This window comes from Bufo gargarizans, chromosome 10, assembly GCF_014858855.1.
Source record: "Bufo gargarizans isolate SCDJY-AF-19 chromosome 10, ASM1485885v1, whole genome shotgun sequence".
Classification (NCBI taxonomy): Eukaryota; Metazoa; Chordata; class Amphibia; order Anura; family Bufonidae; genus Bufo; species Bufo gargarizans.
Window position 1 is genome coordinate 117,716,447 of NC_058089.1, and position 21,747 is coordinate 117,738,193.

At 41.1% G+C, this 21,747-nt stretch overlaps 1 protein-coding gene across 1 annotated transcript; it reads left to right on the forward strand.

Annotated features, from left to right (window-relative positions):
* The first annotated feature begins 1,832 nt into the window (after positions 1-1,832).
* On the forward strand, positions 1,833-19,792 carry LOC122920289. Its single transcript, XM_044269680.1, has 5 exons — positions 1,833-1,849; positions 2,437-2,559; positions 4,324-4,399; positions 10,366-10,435; positions 13,769-19,792. Exons 2-5 carry the CDS (start codon positions 2,457-2,459, stop codon positions 19,706-19,708), a joined length of 6,189 nt encoding a protein of 2,062 aa, XP_044125615.1. The 5' UTR covers positions 1,833-1,849; positions 2,437-2,456; the 3' UTR covers positions 19,709-19,792.
* The last annotated feature ends 1,955 nt before the right edge of the window (positions 19,793-21,747 follow it).

A 21,747-nucleotide genomic window follows, 5' to 3' on the forward strand; every position in this document is an offset into this window, starting at 1 on the left:
TTTCATATATTTTGGCTATGAATTATTATTTATATTAGTGGTTTAACCTTATATTTGGACTTACGTCCCTACTTATGTGCCATACTAGGCTTGATTCTTATTAAGGGATCAATGTGCCAGCAGCAAAAGTATCCACAACAGGCTCAGTCAGAGCGACAGTGTTGTAAATGGATACAAGAGAGTCACTCAGATGCCGGCCGTGCACTTAGCCAGCAACCGAGGACTCCTAGTAATTAGTGCTTCACTCAGGACCAGTATGGTGACACACTGATATGGTTCATATACAGCCAAACATCAGTCATAGCTGGCAAGAGTGATAAAATGCTCGACGCGTTTCCATGCGTCCCTTTTGCGCACTTCCTCAGGAGTGACTCTCTTGTATCCATTTACAACGCTGTCGCTCTGACGGAGCCTGTTGTGGATACTTTTGCTGCTGGCACATTGATCGTATCGACTCATAGCTACCAACTGATGCGCAGTGCTAGTCTATGCGACATCTACATAGTCCACTGTGTGCATGGACAGTATCAGTCAATATTTCCAGCCGTGATCTGTGTGTCCGTTTGCATTACGGCTCAGATTGAGCTTGCATATAGACACCCAGAGGAACAGTTCACGTGACTCGCACACATGTCAATGGTGTGCAGTATTTAACTGAGATACACCTGTGTAGTCAATTGTGAACAACGTATATTCACCTCTATTTGGCCTATAACACACAACGATTTTTTGACCTATAACATATAACGATTTGGGTTTTATACCCTTCTTTAATGACAATAAACGAATAAACCCTTTGTTTTTGAGCTTTTAACGTCCTCTATGATATTTGTTTGAGGTACTAATAAGTTGGACGTATACCGTCACATACCCCCTTTCTATAGACTCAAGAAAGGAGTCTTGTTACTCCGAACCGCGTTGTCATCACTCTTGAAGTGAAAGCCCTTATTACCCGTTGCTGTGGTCATGATATTAAGTGTCAGATTACCATGGGCCACCACTTGCCTGCATCCCCCCCCCCACCCTGTTTATTTCTCATTGATCTACACTCCTCCAGAGGGTTGGCAGCCCCTTGAAGTGAGTATTAGACGACACCGGCAGCACCGACCATTCCCTACACACACGCCTACACTAGTGTTGTGCCTACGTTTGCACAACATGAAAAGGGGAGCCCCAAAAATTCAAATTTGCGTCTATCAGCTAATACATATTACCCTATTACCACCTTAACCTCTTGTTTTTGCCAAATTTGGGGAATTTTAATGTGTACAAAGACCTGGGGGCATTGCAACCACATCCGATACCTGAGAAAAGAGAAATCGCTTCCTATTACCTAGGAACTGTCAATGTCCTTTCAATTTTCCCTTGAGCTTTGAATATATTTAATGTTTGCAGTGATAACATATTAACCGTCTCTATAAAAACTGGACAGAGGATGAATTACACGACACCGGCAGCACCAAACATTCCCTACACACACGCCTACACTAGTGTTGTGCCTACGTTTGCACAACATGAAAAGGTGAGCCCAATTATTCAAATTTGCGTCTATCAGCTAATACATATTACCCTATTACCACCTTAACCTCTTGTTTTTGCCAAATTTGGGAAACTTTAATGTGTACAAAGACCCGGGGGCATTGCAGCCACAGCCAATAGCTGAGAAAAGAGAAATTGCTTCCTATTACCTAGGAACTGTCAATGTCCTTTCAATTTTCCCTTGAACTTTGAATATATTTAATGTTTGCAGTGATAAGATATTAACCTTCTCTATAAAAACTGGACAGAGGATGCAACGTGCTGTATCACCCATCAGAATTGTCAGACCGATCAACTTAGCAGTGCTCAGGTAAGATTTTTCTAAAAAATCTGTAACTTTTATGGTCCTTTTTTGTCTGGTTCATACAATTACACCAGTTCACAGGTATTGTGCTCACTGATGGTCATGCATCAAGTCCAATCCTTTAAATTGAGTCTTTTAAGGACTGCACTTGTTTCTAGAGGTCCTTATAAATTTTTAAGGGCTGTTTCAGACGAGCGTGTCTAGTGGGGAAATCACTCTCTGTGTGTGAGAGTCATTCTCCGTTCTGGACACTGCTCTTTTCTCGCTCACACTTCCTTTAACATCAGACCCAAATCCCCATATTATTATCATATTCCAGCCCTAAACCCCATATTAAAGTCAGGCAGTAGGGGTTGTCCAGCCTTTACTAAGATAGGGCCTATCATCAGGATAAGTCACTTCTAACTGATTGGCGGGGGTCTGACACCCCACCGATGAACTGTTCAGGTGTAGCTCTGGTGTTGTAAATAGCACCGCAACCTTGTAATGGAGGGAGCTCGTTACTACAGCTCTGCTCCCATTGACTTCAAGGAGACTATGTTCTCATCACTGGTGGTGACCAAGCTTTACCTTGTGTATTCCTTTTTCTGTAGTTGATGCTGATGATCTGAAGATGTTGCCACGAAAGAAGACGTCCTGGGTGTGTGTTGCCCTGTGGACTCTTGCTCTGGTGCTGATTTCCCAGAGAGTGGAAAGTGTGAAGGACATTGAAGATGGTAAGGGGAATTTACCTGCACAAGTTATGCAACTTTCATTTCAGAAACTTAGGTTTTCTTGGTTTGATCTGGTGCCCAGGTCTGTTATGGAACATGATTTTTTTGTGATTTAACAGTTTGTTTATAAAAGTTATAGCATGACTAAAGTCAAGTAACAGTGTACAAAGCACATGCAATACAACAAGTGCAAGAGACAGTAATTCAAGCAACAGCAGGATGTCCACATCCGATGGAATCAACCAAGTAATAAACAACAATAAGGAGCAGGGTAAAGGGGGGTTAGGGCAGGTGGGAAGGGTAGTAGGGTAAGGAAATTATATCAAGGCAAAAGCAATATGAAAGCAGACTACTGTGGTTCAAAGAACCATCAGTGACCAGAGAATTTTCTATACTTCATCCAGGCCTCCCACAGTGCAGAAAACCAGGCAGTCCTCCTAGTCTCCCAACCTGCTATCTGTTCCATGCAGTATCTACTGTTTCACCAGCCATTGGGAGAAAGATGTTGCATTGCAATTAGAAGCAATTAGGATCCAAGCTTCAGCCAGTAATGTGTGATTAAAGCCCACAACGGTTCGGTCCATTGGATACATCTAAGCAGTCCCAGTAGACATGTCCTTGGGGAGAGTACCGTCTCAACTTTGCATATCTGAGAGATTGTCTTGCAAATTATGTGCCAAAAAGATTAAATAATGGGGCACTGGCTGCCACCAGATATACAGAAAAGTGCCTACTGAGGAGTGGCATCACCGACATATTGGGTTGCATTCTGGGAATAGAGCGTGCAGTCTCTGCGCAGTATGGTACCAGCAGGTGAGCACTATATAAAAGTTTTCTTGTAGCTTCACACAACTTTCTGGGTAGATGATAATAACTGGGTCACTTCTCTAGTAGAAAAGGAAGTGCCAAGATCTGTTTCCCAGTTTCGAAGAAAATCAGACGTCTCGTGCTTGATCTAGGAGACCAAATAAGCACATATAGTGGTGATTTTTTTTTTATTGGTGGCGTCCAGGAGAGTGACCTACATCCTATATACCTTACATCACTTATCCTGTACTGACCCAGAGTTACTTCCTGCATTTCAGTCCGGAGTTGTATTTTTCTGGTGGAGTCACCGTACATACATTATTTATCCTTTACATCCTCTATTATACTACAGAGCTACACTCACTCTCGTGCTGGTGCTCCAGAGCTGCACTCTCACTGTGTACATATATTACATTACTTATCCTGTCCCAATCTTGAGTTAAAGCCTGTAGTATACTCCAGAGCTGCGCTCGCCATTCTGCTGGTTCAATATAGTATCCAGTTCTAGGATTTGCCAGGAGAGGTGCTATAGGTATAATAAACATCAACTTGGAGATGCTGAGTAATGACCATCAGATCTTTATAATAGTAATATCTTTTTATTTCTGTGGTATTGTGATCCATTTACGGGATTTATCTTCTATTAGGCTGGTGCTACATGCTGACTGTTGACGATAATGCAATTCTCACTCCCAAAATCTGCTAGCATCTTGATGCTCCTGTACTGTACATCACAACATCTTGAAAATGAGTGGGCTCACACTGTGACCCGCATATTACTGCTATCCGACACTGGCAAAAAGTCCAGCTAGATTTTTGTAACTGTCAGGTTCTTGAGGACAGCACTGCAATCCCATTCACTAGTTACAATGCTGCATCTTCACACTCTGATCTTTAGCCATGAGATGTGTTGCTCCAGCCTGAGTAAGTAGCATGTATTTATATATGGTCTGTTTCCAGTACCTGAAGAATTCCAGCGCTTAGAAAACTACCGAGTCGTCTTCTCTGGTACAGAAGAGAGAAATGAGGATCTCAGGTCAGTGCCATCAAATAATCTGCGATATCAGTGTTGGACTGGGGTACCTAGGGCCCACCAGTAAAATGTATTATGGGGCCCACCGTACGGATACATTCAAATATAATAAATCATCTAACATGTTTTTTATATGCTAAAAAATTTATTTTATATGAACATAGGCTGGTTGAGGTCCTGTACATTGAATATATGTACAGGGGAAACTCGAAAAATTTGAATATCGTGCAAAAGTTCATTTATTTCAGTAATGCAACTTAAAATTAGAATATTGTAAAAGGTTCAGTATTCTAGGTTCAAAGTGTCAGACTCTAGTCAGCTAATTAATCCATACTCCCTGAGCAAAGGGGACCCGAGATTGTGACTTTCATAAACTGTAAGCCATAATTATCCAAATTATAACAAATATATAATTATAACAAATAAAGGCTTGAAATATCTCGCTTTGCCTGTAACGAGTCTCATATGTTAGTTTCACCTTTTAAGTTGCATTACTGAAATAAATTAACTTTGCACAATATTCTAATTTTTCGAGTTTCACCTGTATGTGGTGCAGTAAGTCTACTGTGTTATGTGCCACTTGTGCAGGGGGTGGGAGACTAGGGGCCCACCGGGGGATTACCCTGTATCCCTGTGGGCCAGTCCAAGCCTGGGTGATATCTCCTAGTGTTGGGGTACATGTTGTGTCCAAATTGCAGCCCCAAAAACTGAGGTGTATCATAAATCAGCATAGTCTTGCCTGTCCATATCTGCAGGGTTTTTGCAGTTTATTAGCAAAAACGGCAAAGACACAAGCATATTAAAACCACTGCGATTTGCCTTGGAGCTACTGTTCTGCAAGTGCAAACTAAAGAAATCAAAACAGAACCGTACAGGTCACATTTTTTTTTTTTTTTTTTTATAATCTCTTTATTGAAATGAGAATTTTCATGGGTTACACATATGGTCAATAAGTCATACGTGGCATTTCATTACAGAATATCACTGTACAATCAAAGACCAGTGGATATCATTACATTATTCTCAAATCACAAATATTTTGTAATTTTCATCCAGATACCTTGCCCTAATCCCTGTGCCCTACCTCCCAAACCTCCCTATTATACCCCAACCCATGAACACTCTTCTGGGACTATGCCGGCACATTCACTTAGATAGTACAAATCGTATCGTACCCTAAACGTGACTCTCATTAATATCTGCCTAAATTTCTAACTTCCCTAATCTATTAGCTAGTTGCGCTTCCAAATACCATTTAGTCATTTTGAAAGGGGCCATAAGTTTCTGAATTTTGCATTCAGATAATCGCTTCTCTATGAAGTCTCTCCATTTCTTGATGAATTTTTCAATGAATCTTTCCTTATCCTGTTCTACCGCTAACCTTTCAAGATACAGAACATTCCTCATAATCCCTAACACCTCTACCCATGATGTACATCTTTGGGGCATTTCTTTATGAATGTGTTTTACTCATTTTGGGCTAAAAAGCATTTTTTCAGTTGGTCTTTATTAAAAATGTTTGGCCTTTTCTGAGAAACATGGGTTAAATCAGTCTGTCAGTTTCTGCTTTTTTTTTATCCCATCATCTGTGTAGCATTTATCGCCAATCTCCTTACCTCATAAACACTTATTTAAGCCCTATCCTGATCAGTTTAATAAGAATTGAGCTATAATGAGTGTCTATGAGGTCAGGAGATTCAAAGAAAACAGAAACTGACAGCCTCCAAACAGACTGATTTTTAACCCCTATACTCAGAAATGGCTGAAAATTTACCACCGATGCGCAATGGACCCTATTAACTTATCTGCAGGGTTCTATTGTGGTTTTTGTTTTCACACAAAGAATAGTACTGTCGAAGGTGCCTATAACCTTCAGCCCACACTTTAAATGTGTAGTGGTAAATTCTGGACTGTCTGATGTAAATTTATGGTGGTGCTAGTTCCTGAGCAGGAAAAGGAATATGAAATCTGGAAATAAAGGATAAATGTATATAGAAGTAGGGTGATACACAGATATCATAGGTCGACAAAGCAAAACTTGTCTTTATTAAGTGAAATTTGTAATAAATGTGCTCCACCTAACCTATTTACCCAATGCTTATGTCAGATATGTCAGATGGTGCTCATTCTGAACACCATGTTTTACCTGTCATAAAAACATGGTGTTTTAGTCATAAAAACTTATGCTGTCACGTGAGTCATGTGACAGCATAAGTAGATCATAGATGATCATTATGGGAGATTTCAATCTTCCAGATATAAACTGGAAAACCAAAATAGCAAGTTCTACCAGGAGTACAGATATTCTGAATTCCCTACTGGGGTTATCCCTACAACAAATGGTTAAGGAGCCAACCCGGAGGGAGGCCATTTTGGATTTGGTATTCACAAATGGGGATTCGGTATATGATGTCATTGGAGGCGAAACCTTGGGATCTAGTGATCGCCAGTCAGTGTGGTTTAATATAAGAACTGTGAAAGAGTCCCACCACACAAAAACAAAAGTTTTAGATTTTAGAAAGACAGACTTTTCAAAAATGAAATTAGTCATAAATGAGTCCTTATCAGACTGGAATGGATTACATGGAGTCCAGGAGAAATGGGACTACTTAAAAGGTGCATTATTGAAGGCAACAGAAAATTGCATTAGACTTGTCAGTAAAAGCAAAAAAAGGAAGAGACCACTGTGGTACTCAGCAGAAGTGGCCCAAATCATTAAAAATAAAAAGCTAGCATTTTGTAATTATAAAAAAAACCAGAGCAATGAAGATAAGGAAATCTACAAGATTAGGCAGAAAGAGGCCAAGCAAGTTATAAGAACTTCTAAAGCGCAGGCAGAAGAAAAACTAGCTCAGTCTATGAAAAAAGGGGATAAGACATTCTTCAGATATATAAATGAAAAAAGGAAATTAAAACAAGGAATAACTAAATTAAAAACAAAGGACGGAAGGTATGTAGAAGAGAATAAAGGGCTAGCCGACTGCCTTAATGAATACTTCTGTTCAGTTTTTACAAAAGAAAAAGAAGGAGAAGGACCTCCACTAGAAAGGATGACTAATAAATCGTTTGATGCATGTGTCTTTACAGAGGAAGATGTTCTAAGTTTGCTGTCTAAAGTGAAGACAAATAAGTCACAGGGGCCTGATGGGATACACCCAAAATTATTAAAAGAGCTTAGTGGTGAGCTGGCAAAACCGTTAACAGATTTATTTAACCAATCATTAGTAACAGGAGTCGTCCCGGAAGATTGGAAATTGGCAAATGTCGTGTCCATTCACAAGAAAGGTAGTAGGGAGGAATCTGGCAACTATAGACCAGTGAGTCTGACATCAATAGTAGGCAAATTAATGGAAACCCTATTAAAGGATAGGATTGTGGAACATCTAAAATCCCATGGATTGCAAGATGAAAAACAACATGGGTTTACTTCAGGGAGATCATGTCAAACAAATCTTATAGATTTTTTTGACTGGGTGACTAAAATAATAGACGGTGGAGGTGCAGTAGACATCGCATATCTAGATTTTAGTAAGGCTTTTGACACTGTCCCACACAGAAGGCTTATCAATAAACTGCAGTCATTGGGCTTGGACTCCCATATTGTTGAGTGGATTAGGCAGTGGCTGAGTGACAGACAACAGAGGGTTGTAGTCAATGGAGAACATTCAAAACAAGGTCTTGTTACCAGTGGGGTTCCACAGGGATCTGTACTGGGACCAATTTTGTTTAATATCTTCATAAGTGATATTGCAAAAGGCCTCGATGGTAAGGTCTGTCTTTTTGCTGATGACACAAAGATATGTAACAGGGTTGATGTTCCTGGAGGGAAACGCCAAATGGAAAAGGATTTAGGAAAACTAGAAGAATGGTCAGAACTCTGGCAACTGAAATTTAATGTGGATAAGTGCAAGATAATGCACCTGGGGCGTAAAAACCCAAGGGCAGAATATAGAATATTTGACACAGTCCTGACCTCAGTATCTGAGGAAAGGGATTTAGGAGTAATTATTTCAGAAGACTTAAAGGTAGGAAGACAATGTAATAGAGCAGCACGAAATGCCAGCAGAATGCTTGGATGTATAGGGAGAGGTATAAGCAGTAGAGTGAAGTGCTTATGCCGCTGTACAGAACACTGGTGAGACCTCACTTGGAGTATTGTGCGCAGTACTGGAGACCATATCTCCAGAAGGATATAGATACTCTAGAGAGAGTTCAGAGAAGAGCTACTAAACTAGTACATGGATTGCAGGATAAAACTTACCAGGAAAGATTAAAGGACCTTAACATGTATAGCTTGGAAGAAAGAAGAGACAGAGGGGATATGATAGAAACTTTTAAATACATAAAGGGAATCAACTCGGTAAAGGAGGAGAGCATATTTAAAAGAAGAAAAACTACCACAAGAGGACACAGTTTTAAATTAGAGGTTTAAAAGTAATATAAGGAAGTATTACTTTACTGAGAGAGTAGTGGATGCATGGAATAGCCTTCCTGCAGAAGTGGTAGCTGCAAATACAGTGAAGGAGTTTAAGCATGCATGGGATAGGCATAAGGCTATCCTTCATATAAGATAGGGCCAGGGACTATTCATAGGATTCAGATATATTGGGCAGACTAGATGGGCCAAATGGTTCTTATCTGCCGACACATTCTATGTTTCTATAAATGCACTGTGTTTCTGGATGTGAAAAAAACTGTCTGCCTGCAGCCACCACTAGAGGGAGCTCACTACATAAGAGTTTAGTTGACTCTTTGAACTAAATGGCAGCTGATAACATTTCTTTACACTTAGCTCCCCTTAAAGGGGTTCTCCAGGAATAAAGAAAATTAAAATACTTAAATATTACCTTATTATAAATATATTCCCAAATACCTTTCATTAGTTATAATGGCTTGTTTTGTCTGGGGAGCAATCATAAGGAGAAATAAAATGGCTGCCGTCCTATTAGTACACACAAAACCTGTTCTAATCACACAGGAGGACAAGTTACTTCACAACACTGAGCTAAAGAGCTGCCTAATCCTCCTCTCTGCTTGTCAGGGATTATGATCCTGAATACAGTTGATATGATCTTCAGCTGATTCTCTGTAGGAATGGAGTTCATGAGGAGACATGAAGTGCAGAGAGGAGGATGGGGATGTGGATAATGTGCAGCAGCACTTGTTTGCAGTCCTCCATTACCACAGCCCCACATTACCACAGTCTGTCCTGTCCGTCTTCTCTGTAGTTCACGTCTCCTCATGAACTCCATTCCCACAGAGATTCATCTGAAGATCGTATCATCTCTATTCAGGGTCATAATTCCTGCCAAGCAGAGCAGAAAGGAGGATGAGGCAGCTTTTTGGCTCAGTGCTCTCAAGTAACTTGCCCTGTGTGATTAGGAAACGTTTTGTGTGGCCACTTTATTTCTCCTAATGACTGCTCCCCAGACAAAACGAGCCATTATCACCAATGAAAGGTATTTAGGAATATATTTATAGTAAAGTAATATTTAAGTATTTTCATTTTCTTAATTCCTGGAGAACCCCTTTAATGTTGGCTGCAGCAAAATGTTGTTTTGTGTCATAAACCAAGATGATCTGTTTCATTTGGGCTAGTAAGTGCAGATAACCCCTTTAACTTTATTCTTCTTTAAAGAGAATATAATATATATTTATATTAAAGTGGTGATCATACTTACTGTACCTGGTCCCCGCTGCTCCCCTTGCACCACATGACCAGTGTGATGGAAGAGAAGCAAGTCACCACTGCAGCCTGTGATTGGCTGCAGTGGTCACATATCCCCCTTGATTTCAGGGCTTCAGGCAGACGAAGAGCCAGGCTGAGAGCAATAGAGACCAGACCCAGAGGTGGGGACCAGGTAAGTATGATCACCACTGTGGGTCAGCCATTCTGGGAGGTCTGGATTAGTCCTGAGTTTGGTCTTTGGTGATGAATAATTAACACTGTCTGCTATGACTCTTTACAGAGCTGGGAACCAATTATTACGAACATGGAAAGAAACGTCTAATAGCAGAGATTCTAAGGAGAAAAATCAGGTCAGCAAACAAGTAGAATTTTCAACTGCAGATTATGATCCTGATATTGAGCACATATTAGGGAAAATGGAAATGTTAAAACTTTATTAATGCTTCCCTATAGACAACAACCAGGAATATACTAAAGTACAACTTGTTCCAATCTCCCCTACCTGCTGATATCATGGGGTGTGTAGGGGGAATAGCAGCAGACATGACGGAAACAATAATTGCCGACTTTTGTGAAGTGACAACAGGGACATTTTGAGAAGCGATGCATTAAGTAATGATATTTTCATTGCTTCTAAACATTAAAAATAGACCCCAAACCATCTACAATAAAACAGAAACCATAGCCCATAAACTAATTGTGGTCCTAGAAACCCTAAAAATATAGACCCAGACCAAGCTCATTAAACACAGACTCCCTTAAATAAATATACAGATCAGACCCCCCTCCAGGCCCCAGACCACTCACTTAAAATAAATATAGATCCGAGACGAAGCCCCCTAAACTAACAGAGACCCCATACTAAACTCACTTCTCATTCCTGTAGTTTGCAGGGCGCTCCCAGGGTGTTGCTCTGTCTTGGCGCTCAGGATTTCAGAGAACTGGGGAATGAGGAGAGATTCGCATTTATTTAAGACCCAAAAGACTTCACAGCTCTTACATTTTTTAGGAAGTTTTTTTTTATATTCCAGGATCAGCTTTTTGAGAAGGGAGCGCCGCGGCCTTCTCACTGTTTACTGCTGGCCCAGTGACGTCATGACTAGTATCAACAGGCCTGGGCGGGGCTAAGCTCCATTCAAGGGAACGGAGCTTAGCCCCACCCAGGCCAGTGATACTAGTCATGACGTCACTGGGCCAGCGGTAAACAGTGAGAAGGCGGCGGCGCTACTAGAGCTCCGCTGCCTTCTCAAACAGCTGATCGGCGGGGGTCCCGGGTGTCGGACCCTCGCCGGTCAGATGCTGATGCTCTATCCAGAGGATAGATCATCAGTTTAAACAAACTGCAGAACCCCTTTAAAGAAGACCTGTCACAACAAGCTGACAGCTCCAAGCTATAGAGCAGGAGGAGCTGAGCAGACTGTTATATAGTTTTGTGGGAAAAATATTCAGTAAAACCTGTATTTATTTGCTTTTTCCACTTCCTGTGAAGAGCTATAGGTACAGGGGGAGGGGTTATCAGTGACTAACAGCTATCTCTGCCATGAACCAGGGAGTGTGAACCCACTGTGCCACGCATCCTACCTCCTCTAAGGGCGTTGTCTGATGGTGGGGATAGACTTTCCCAAAGGTAACACCAGGTCTCTATCTCTTGAGGAGGATTGGCACATGAGGCAGGTGGTCCAGGAGATACCTGAGCAAGGTACCAGAGGTACAGACGCAGTCAGCAGGCGAGTCGTAAAAAGGAGCAACAGTGCAGGACCGAAGGAGGAGGCAGAGGCGAAGTCAGACAGGCAATAGGTCAGGACAGGCGGCACAGGTCAGGCAATCCAGGTCAGTGACAGGAGAGTCAAGGCAAGCAGGCAGGGATCAAACAGGTAGCAGAGTCCAGTAACACAAGCATGGGTCAGGTACACAGGAACACAAGCAGAGAAATCAGCAACCTTTGCAGGACACAAGGACCTTGACACTCAGGCATCTGGGAAGGGCGCTGAGCCACTTATATATGTGCAGGAGGGCTAGGATTGGTTGGCGAGGCCACATGATCTAACCCATAAAGCACAGGAAGTGACACGCGCTGGCTCTTAAGAAAGTGCTGTAGGGAAGAAACAGCAAGCCTGCTGTGGCCAGGGCTGAAAGGAAACTATGGAGCGGATCCCAGAACAAACAGTACCTGCAAGGACAGAGCCCAGGACTGCAGTGGTGAATGGGGAAGCACAGGCAGCAGATCACCGCTGAACACGGCGCCCAGGACTCCGGCGGTAATCAGGGGAACAATCTCTTATGTACATTTATATACAAAGTGCTATCAGTCACTGATAACCAATCCCTCCTGTACCGATTGCTTTTTCTACCTCCTGGGAGGGAACAGCTGAGGTATAAATGTATAAATTACATGTTTTACTGAGTCTTTTCCCACAAAGCTGTATATCAATCTTCTTGGCTCCTCCTGCTCTATAACATGCTGCTTGCAGATTGCATGCATTTTGTAGTAACAACCTCTTTAAATCAAATGCCCTACTTGGTCATATTAAAGGCTTTATCTGTTTAAGATATGCGAAGAGAGGGAAACACGGCGGCACTGCTTCCACTGGTATGGCCTTCAGTAGTGGGATAACCGTAAATGTGGTATAATATGCTCCGCTGTGTGGTGCTCAGCAACACAGAGGTTCAGACTGTGGTTCACGATGAGAAGAGAGAAAATAACAGAGTTGCGGCACTCACCGGAGTAATAGTTGCTACTTTATTCGGGCTTCCTTAGAAGACAACACATGAAGGATCCAGGGGCGGACACAATGTTGCAAGCGGCCACTTGCAACATTGTGTCCGCCCCTGGATCCTTCATGTGTTGTCTTCTAAGGAAGCCCGAATAAAGTAGCAACTATTACTCCGGTGAGTGCCGCAACTCTGTTATTTTCTCTCTTCTCATCATTTATCTGTTTAAGACACACGCTTTTTGTTAGAATGAGCCTCCTGTGCTAAGCTGATCTCTAAGTGCCCTACTACTGGACTTCCAGTGTTCAGCTAAAACCTAAGTTATCAGCAAATGTTCAGTACCCTTGGAGTTTTACCTTAGGGAAAATTAAGCATTACCCAGTGCGCACCGACAGCTGTGGTTCGTCTGTGTAAGACCTGGACATCTTGATTTGTCTAGAATGAATAATGCTGTTTGTAGCCCCTCTTCACTTTGTCCATTAGATGAGGGCTCTGAATATGAGTTCCTAATTATTAATTAAAATGTCCTATTTAGGTATTTAAAGTGTTTCCTAAACCAGATAAACTTTCTAACATTATTTAACCACATACAACCATCCACTGCAGAGAGCCACTGCAAAACTTTGTCTATTAAATTGAGTTCTTCACTGCCAACTGTGCTGGCATAGACAAGACCCACGTCAGGTCCCTCTGTGATCAGCTCTTTTTATGATGGGACAACCTCTTGGTTTATGTCTGGTTGTTTCAGTAAGGAACAATACAGATTTTTGTCTTATTCTGTACTTGTGTGTGCCTTTTGGAATTTTTTGTAGAGTAGACACACTCTTCCAAGTGTGACTCCTGTGCTGTACTTACCATTCTTCTCACTTCTACCCCTCTCCCCTTTTATTCTTTAGAAGTACTATATAAACCTGTCTCTGTTCCTATTATCAGTTACTTATATACTTCTTTTTCATACATGCAACTCACAGGTGGTGTCCAAAACTATGAATGGATATGACAAGGAAGTGGCAAAAGAAATATCAGAGACAGGAATAGACCAACAAATAATTGTCCGAATTGGGTCTGATGAAACTGTACAAAATGCTGGAGACTACTTGTTCAACAAGAAGACAAATACAAATCGTCCTAAAGTCTTACTGGAGTTTGTTGTAAAATCAGGACAATTCAAACTGGTAAAACTGGAAGGAACTGACACAGTACATATAACTGAAAATACCAAAATCTCTGTGGTTGGACATGGAGGTCAGAGAGAGGGTCGAGTGTCTGTGGGTGGGGAAACATCAGAACAATTGGCAAAAGTTATCCTAAAGCTTCAAGAACCCTCATCCCCAGTTCACTGGCCATCTGGTTTACACAAAGTAGAAGAAATCAGCATAGTCTCTTGTGATGTTGGTGCAGGAGAAGAAGGTAAAACCTTTGCCAAAGACTTTTTATTAGGCCTGGATAATGCAAGATTATCTGTGGGTTCACTCTCTGTTCGCACAACAAAGACCATAGTGCAGGAAGATGGGAGCAAAGTGACTGTTGATTTTGATGATCCAGAGCATTGGGGCAAACATATCCCCGATCACAAGCGTAAATTCTATTTAGGTAAGAATAAGGATCTCATAGAAGTGAGCAACACAAAGGAAAGAAGTCCAGAATGGATAGAAAGTCAGAGCATAGTCAATGAACTTGATCCTCTAGCTCCTAGGACTATGGACAACAACCCACTATACTACTATGACAATGGGGTTCTCTACCATATTGAAGATGAACATATTGGTCAAGGAATCGATGAGACTGTTAGAGGATTGTTTAACACAGAAGGTCAACATGTCGACACTCAGTCTTTAGATGTATATTATAAAAGAAATATTGATTCAGATATAGTGCGTGAAACAAACATCCAGGTCCAAGTTGTAGATGGACTAGAGAGTCTAAAAAATAATATCCAAGACATCATAGACAGTTCTAATGACATAAGAAGGCAAAAGCTGATAGATAAAGCTAATGTACTGAGAAGGAATGGAATTACAGCTGACAATAATATGAATCTGAAAGAAACATGGAAAGTTCTCTCAAATCTAAGGAATAACAGACAAATTAGACTAATTTATAATGACATTGAAAACACTTTGGAAAACACATTTAAATACTATCGCTTTAAGGACTACATCTACCGCATCAACCTAAAAGACTTTTATGTTACCTTACATGGAACAACTGATGAAAATCTGTTAGAAGACTCGGATAAATCTGTTGAGTTTTGTGACCTTAGAAATAAAGATCATGTAGCATATCCTGACATGAAAGATATGATAAATACTAGATCATTTACAAGCATGGCACAAAAATGGGTAATGAACAACCACAACAATATAGGTGAAATAAATGGATATGACGGGATAGCTGTCCTCGCCACTCATATTTCTGAGGCTGTTCGGAATCCCAAAATGTTTATGATAAATCGCCTCCTGTGGGATGTGGAAGCATCGTGGGGACAGTTTCGTTACAGAAACCCCATGACAAGAGGAGATACATGGAAAGGAAACCATGCAGCTATAGGCCTGAGTTATGAGACCGCTGATCAGAACATGAATGAACAAGTTGCACGGGAAACTACAATTGCTATGAAGCTTTGGCTAACCAGAAAATACAGAGAAATGTATTATGACTACAAACCTGAACGTCTACCAGAACCAATAGAAATGTCATCAGATGAGGCCAAAGTAAACATTAGACGTGAATGTGAAAAGCTTCCTCTATATGATTCAATAATTGATGTGAACTGCAGAAAGCGTCCAGGGCAATTATCTGAAGATCTTCCAAGTTATTTTCACGACCTGGAAGAGCGAGCAAGAGGAAAGAGCTTGGAGACAGAATTACATTTAAAAATTATGGAGGACAAACAGCAACTGGTGGAGACTTTGTCCAATAAAATAAAGGAACAAGTCTCTGAAGACTTTGCTAAGAATTGGAGAGTTAAGTCAATAGAGAATTATGAAAGTGGCACTAAAGCAGTAGTAGAAGATATAAAAAATCCTTCAGTGACATTAGATCTTTTTCTCCCTGGTGAAATCAGATCATTAAGGTCAGAAGAAGTCTTACATTCCTATTTCAATGATATTTCCGGTTATAATAAAGTCAATCATGGACTTGCAATCTATGGGACCCTAATGGGATTTCAAGGAGCCAATCAGATGTTTGCTGAAGGACGAAAGTGGGAAGGAGGAGTGATGCTGGCCCAGGGCGTTCATGGAGTAACAGAGATGACTGGTATAAATTCAGCAGTTAATAAAATAGTTGGCAATATTGCCCAGAAATCCATCTCCCAGATATCTACCGGGCTTGAGGAAGCTTCAGCAGTAAAGTTCACAAGCACTCTGGCTGAAGCTGGTGAATTAGCTAAAACAGTACCAATTCTATCATTAGGATTCACTGTGTTTAATATATATGAGGATCTCCACCAGGGCACTACAATTGGCATAGTAGATGCTGCTCTTGATGGTGCAATATTTATAACCGCTCTGGCCGGTCCTGAAATGCTTCCAGTCACTGTGGTCTTGAGTATTATCCGTCTAGCTATTGACCCAATGTACAATGAAATAAAACATGAATTGGACGCTTTACCCCCTGATGCCAGTGTAGGCGACAAGTTTGTGGCTGTGGTCAAGGGAATTGGATTAGCCCTAAGAGACATAGGGAACAGCTTTGTACAAATATTTGAACAAATAAGTATACCAGGTGTAATTTATAATGTTTATAACCTTGAACAAGAGCACAAAAGCTCCATGGACATCATACACAACTTGCAAACAGCTGAGAACTACTACAAAATTTTTGATGAAAGCGATGGAGACGTGTGTCACAAAAGGATAGACTTCACTCAAGGGGAGAAATCTGCCTATGGAGGAAAGTTACACGTTGAGTTAACAGACCACAGTTCAGTGATCATTACATTAACCGATCCTCTTACGTACAACAGAATTGTGAAGGAGATTCCCTTTAAAAAGGACTGTGAGTTGGTGGATCTAGTTATGGGGATTGGAGAAGGTGTGAATATTAAACTGAAACAGAAAACGGCCACCTTGTTATGGTTAATTCCCGTGAAAACAAAAGATGTTATTTCTTCCTTGACACCAGATGACAAATCTCTGTATGGTACATACGTGGGCAATTCCAAACCTAATCGATTCTATGCCGTGCAGCAGAATGTAATTGAAGGACTTTCTTACACCCTGGACAAATACCACTATGAATTATATGGCAATGACGGCAATGACATTTTTTATTTAGGGCCTCAGAAAACCTTTGTCCATGGTGGAAACGGTCAGGATGTCTATTATATCCCGAACAACGCGGGACAAGCTGAGATCTGTAATCAGGCAGATGATAAAGAGATGGACCTCCTCATTTTCCACATTCCTCTTCGACAAATAAATGCAAGAAAGGTAAAAAATGACCTTAAGCTTTTCAACAACAATCTTCATGAAATCCTGATAAAAAACTGGTTTAGTGGAGAAGAATATAGACATATGAGCTTTAAGAGCATGGACGGGGCTCTCTTTAAGGTTGGGGAAGTTAAGTTGAATGGGATTGTTCCTTTGGAGCCTTACACGTTGGATTTTTCGAGTAAAGATTCAGGTGCACAGATTTCCCTTGAAGATCCACTTTGGGAGACAGTGGTCGCAGTTATTGGCAGTAACCATAGTGACAATATACAAGGGAATCACCTCAATAATGTTCTTCAGGGAAGAGGGGGTAAAAATGATCTTGCTGGAAGAGACGGGAAAGACATGTATATTATCCAAGAAAAGCAAGACTGTGACACCATTAATAATTTTGCTAATGATGACCTGATAGATATAGTAGAGTTGCCGGGAAGCTATGCAGACCTGAGGGCTGCCATTGTTCCCTTGCAGTCTCTGAAGATTTGGGATTCCAAGGGAAAGACGTGTGTTATCATAAAGGATTGGAACAGAGGGTGGCAATGGCAACACATCATACTGAAATCCAAAGATTTTGTGCTGTTCCAGATCACAAACACATCAAAGCCAGAGTTGATTCCACTGATATTAGACTATAGTGACTCTACGGACAGGATAGACGTTGACTTAAATTCCATTCCTGGAAATGAAAATATAATGACTGTGATAGGCTCCTCGCATTATGATAATATCAAAGGGAATAATAAGCCGAATTTCATTCAGGGAGGTAAAGGGGGAGGAAGACTTACCGGAAGAGGAGGAAGTGACACATATGTCATCGACTGTAAGGAAGGTGAATTCATTATAGATAACTACTCAGAAGATGACACCATGGATATTCTTTTTATCAAGGAGAAATACAGCTCACTAAAATTTAATACAATAGTTCAGTCAAGTTACTTTGATATAAATGTTAGGAAAAATCTTAGGATCAGTGTTAATGCCACCTGCGACATTACACTATTAAATTGGCACTCATCAGAAAGTTACAGACATTTACAAATATTGACGGAGGATGGAATTACATTCAGCATTCCCAGGGGAAGCATTCCTGTGATATTTGCCGTAGACAACTCTAGAGATACATTACCGATCAGTGTCATAGACACCAGGTCAGGTATATATGAAGGAGCAACTAAGGTAATGGGTCCTCCTAGATTCATTAACATATACGGAAATGGAAAAAACAATTATATTGACCCGGGGACACGGGGAGCATCAATGACAGGTGGAGAAGGCAGCGACACCTATGTACTGAGAAAACATTACGAAGGCAACTATGAAATTAACAATTACGCGGAAGATGAAAAAGTGGATTTTTTAATACTTGATATCAACTATAAAGATATTCAGTTCAAAGTGGGAAATACATTTCAAAACGTACAAATCAGTGCTCCACGTGTTGCCCGATGGCAATGTCGTCTATTAATGTTTGTCAAAAGTAAGAATCAGAGACATTTGATAGTTAAGACCAATGACGTGTGGTTCACCTTCTCTGACAGTTCGGAGATCCAGCCACTATTTGTTGATGAAAGATCCATGTCTACTGATTTACACCTTGATCTTTCTAGTAAGAGTCTCCACTCTGTACCAACTGTATATGGATCTCTCCAGAGAAGAAACTTCATCACTGGAAATTCTTTGAATAACACAATAATAGGGGGAATGGACATTGATGTACTGTATGGTCTAGAAGGAAATGATGTTCTCCAAGGTTCTCGTGGGAAAGACTATCTTTCAGGAGGAGCTGGTGATGACAAGATTCATGGAGGTGAAGGGAATGATCTCATTTTAGGTGGTGAAGGTGATGACGTTATCTACCCTGGCCTGGGGGCAGACACAGTATATGGGGGTTCAGGATCAGATACATTATTATTCTTTGGAGATCATGGCAATGAAACTGGGGTATATGTAAATCTGTATCTTGGATATGGAGCTGGCTCGGATGCTGAAGGCGACCTCTACTCTGGAATGGAAAATGTAGTGGGCACCAGTTATGATGACATTTTGATAGGAAATTACGATAGTAACTACATCAGAGGTGCAGGAGGTAACGATCTTATACAACCATTGGGTGGTTTTGACTTTCTTCAGGGAGGAGAAGGAGAAGATATCTATAATCTGATAGATGCTACAGGAATTAAAATGATTGATAATTTTGCCAGTGACGGGAAAGCAGATGACATTTATGTTGATGATTATGTGCAATTAGAAATCAGTCAACAGAGATCCCAAGATGACCTTCACATAACCATTAACTATAAAAATGATGAAGAACTTAAAGTCATTGTGAAAAACTGGTTCAAGTCAAAAAAATACAGACACCTCACTATAAAGAAAATTTTAAAAAGGGATGTGACACGTGGAATGATACCATGTAAGCCAGAAGAGGGAGTCATGAATGCTATACCTGTGATGTGCATTGCTTTTTCCGATTAGACACAATTTTGTATACTTGTTCTTTAATGTGCAGATTACTGATTGAACATGAAAAAATAAATTTTTCCAATATTGAAAATGTGACATCTTGCTTTCTGCTTTTATGTTTTAAACTATTCCAAGTTTTCCGATCACTGACTTTGAGGTGACCTCTGTTCTATTGGAAGAAATTATAATTCCAACTAATTAGCCAGGTAAAATGAAACTCTCCTGCTAGCTATTATCAATAAAAAGAGTGTATTCGTTTTATTTGTGCCATGTAGCACCTCTCGAGTGCCCTATACCCAAATTTTCCTTAAAGGGATTGTTTCATCTAAGACATTGGTGGCATATCACTGGGAAGCATTCAATCTGCAGCGATGTCCTTTCCTTTTTTGTTGCTTTCTCTAAATTATCAATATTAGAGTCACGTGACTGTCTGTTGGCCGCCGTCTTATGGAAAGGATGCAGACAGCACAGAGCATTTGCCCAAGAGGAGGACACAGTTTATGAAACATAGCAATTTGCTCAACATAACATTAGTAAACAATTGCCAAGAATTTGGCAAACCCCTTATTTGACATTAGTCCATAATCTCTCAAAATATCGACCAACCAACCAGAAAAAAGACCCAAATAACTTTTCTTATCTATACAGTAGACTTTTGTAAGTGTCAAGTGAGGCAGATTCTTTAAGGAGCGCAAAATGAACCAATAGGGTCTTTTTGGATGTACACCTCATTAGAGGCGCCCCATCTACCTGCAAGATTTTTACTTCAAAACATAAAGTGATCTCCACATTCAGGGTGGCTAGGAAGTCACAGGTACAGCCTCTTAGAATTCTACGGAGCATGACAAATTAAATAGTGTCACTATTTAAAAATAACTATGGCAAAGTGTATAAGCTGTGTGTGAAAAATTAAGTACAACCTTGATTCTTCCATGTGAATTAAGAGTTTTTCTTTTCCGGCATTAAGTTCCGTCACAGGGGCTCAATACCGGAAAAGAACTGATCAGTTTTATACTAATGCATTCTGAATGGAGAGCATTCCTGTCACAACCAGACAGCTGAGAAGCTCTGACAGAAGCCTTTCAGAACCTCCTCCTTGAGTTTCTTTGTTGTGATGTTCAGTTCCTCATCTCGTTAGCCTCTCTCAGCTGTCATGTGGTTGGACTGATTGCATCCCTTTAAATTCTGCCCCATAATGCATTACTGGGCGGCTTATACTACTTCCTGGAGTGTGTGTGCATGCTGATCTTGTTTTCCAGTCTGCTACAGAGTTAAGTGCTGAACATTTATCAGTTATTTTCTGTTTGCTGGATCCCAGGTGACCCTGACTCCCTCCGTGTCTGGTGTAGGGGAGCCGGTGGTCGTGTCCCCTCACTATTGTAGGGTGTTCAGGGGTTATATAGTCGAGGTACGTGGATATGCAACCATCCACCTCTGGGATCGTTGCATAGGCTGAGCAACCAGGGAAAGTGCCAGGTCTTCTGCAGGGGTCCCCCCTGGGTTCCTTAGCTTTGGATCCAGTGAGTCATATATGCATGTTGCTTTGTCTTGTTTCCTGTACACCGTCCGTGACATTATAAGCCGCCAAAACCGTCTCAAGCATGGATCCGGTTTCACTTTTGGCTGAACGCGTCCAGGGTCTTTCATTGGAGGTAGCTGATCTCCGTAAAACTTTTTCTCAGCTTCAAGTGACCGGTTCAGCTTGCGTTCATGGAGTTTGTTCTGAGCCTAAGATCTCGCTCCCGGATACGTTCTCCGGGGGTAGTGAGAATTTTGTGCGTTTTAGAGAGGCTTGCAAACTCCATTTTCGCCTTCTTCCCCATTCCTCTGGTGATGAGGAACGGAGGGTGGGGATCATTATATCGCTGCTCAGGGGTAACGCTCAGTCTTGGGCCTTTTCGCTGCCGGAGGGGGCACGGCCTCTCCGTTCAGTGGATGAATTCTTTTTAGCCCTGGGTCAGATATATGATGATCCGGATCGTATTGCTCTGGCTGAGTCTAGACTACGTCTATTATGCCAGGGTAAACAATCCGCAGAAATATACTGCTCA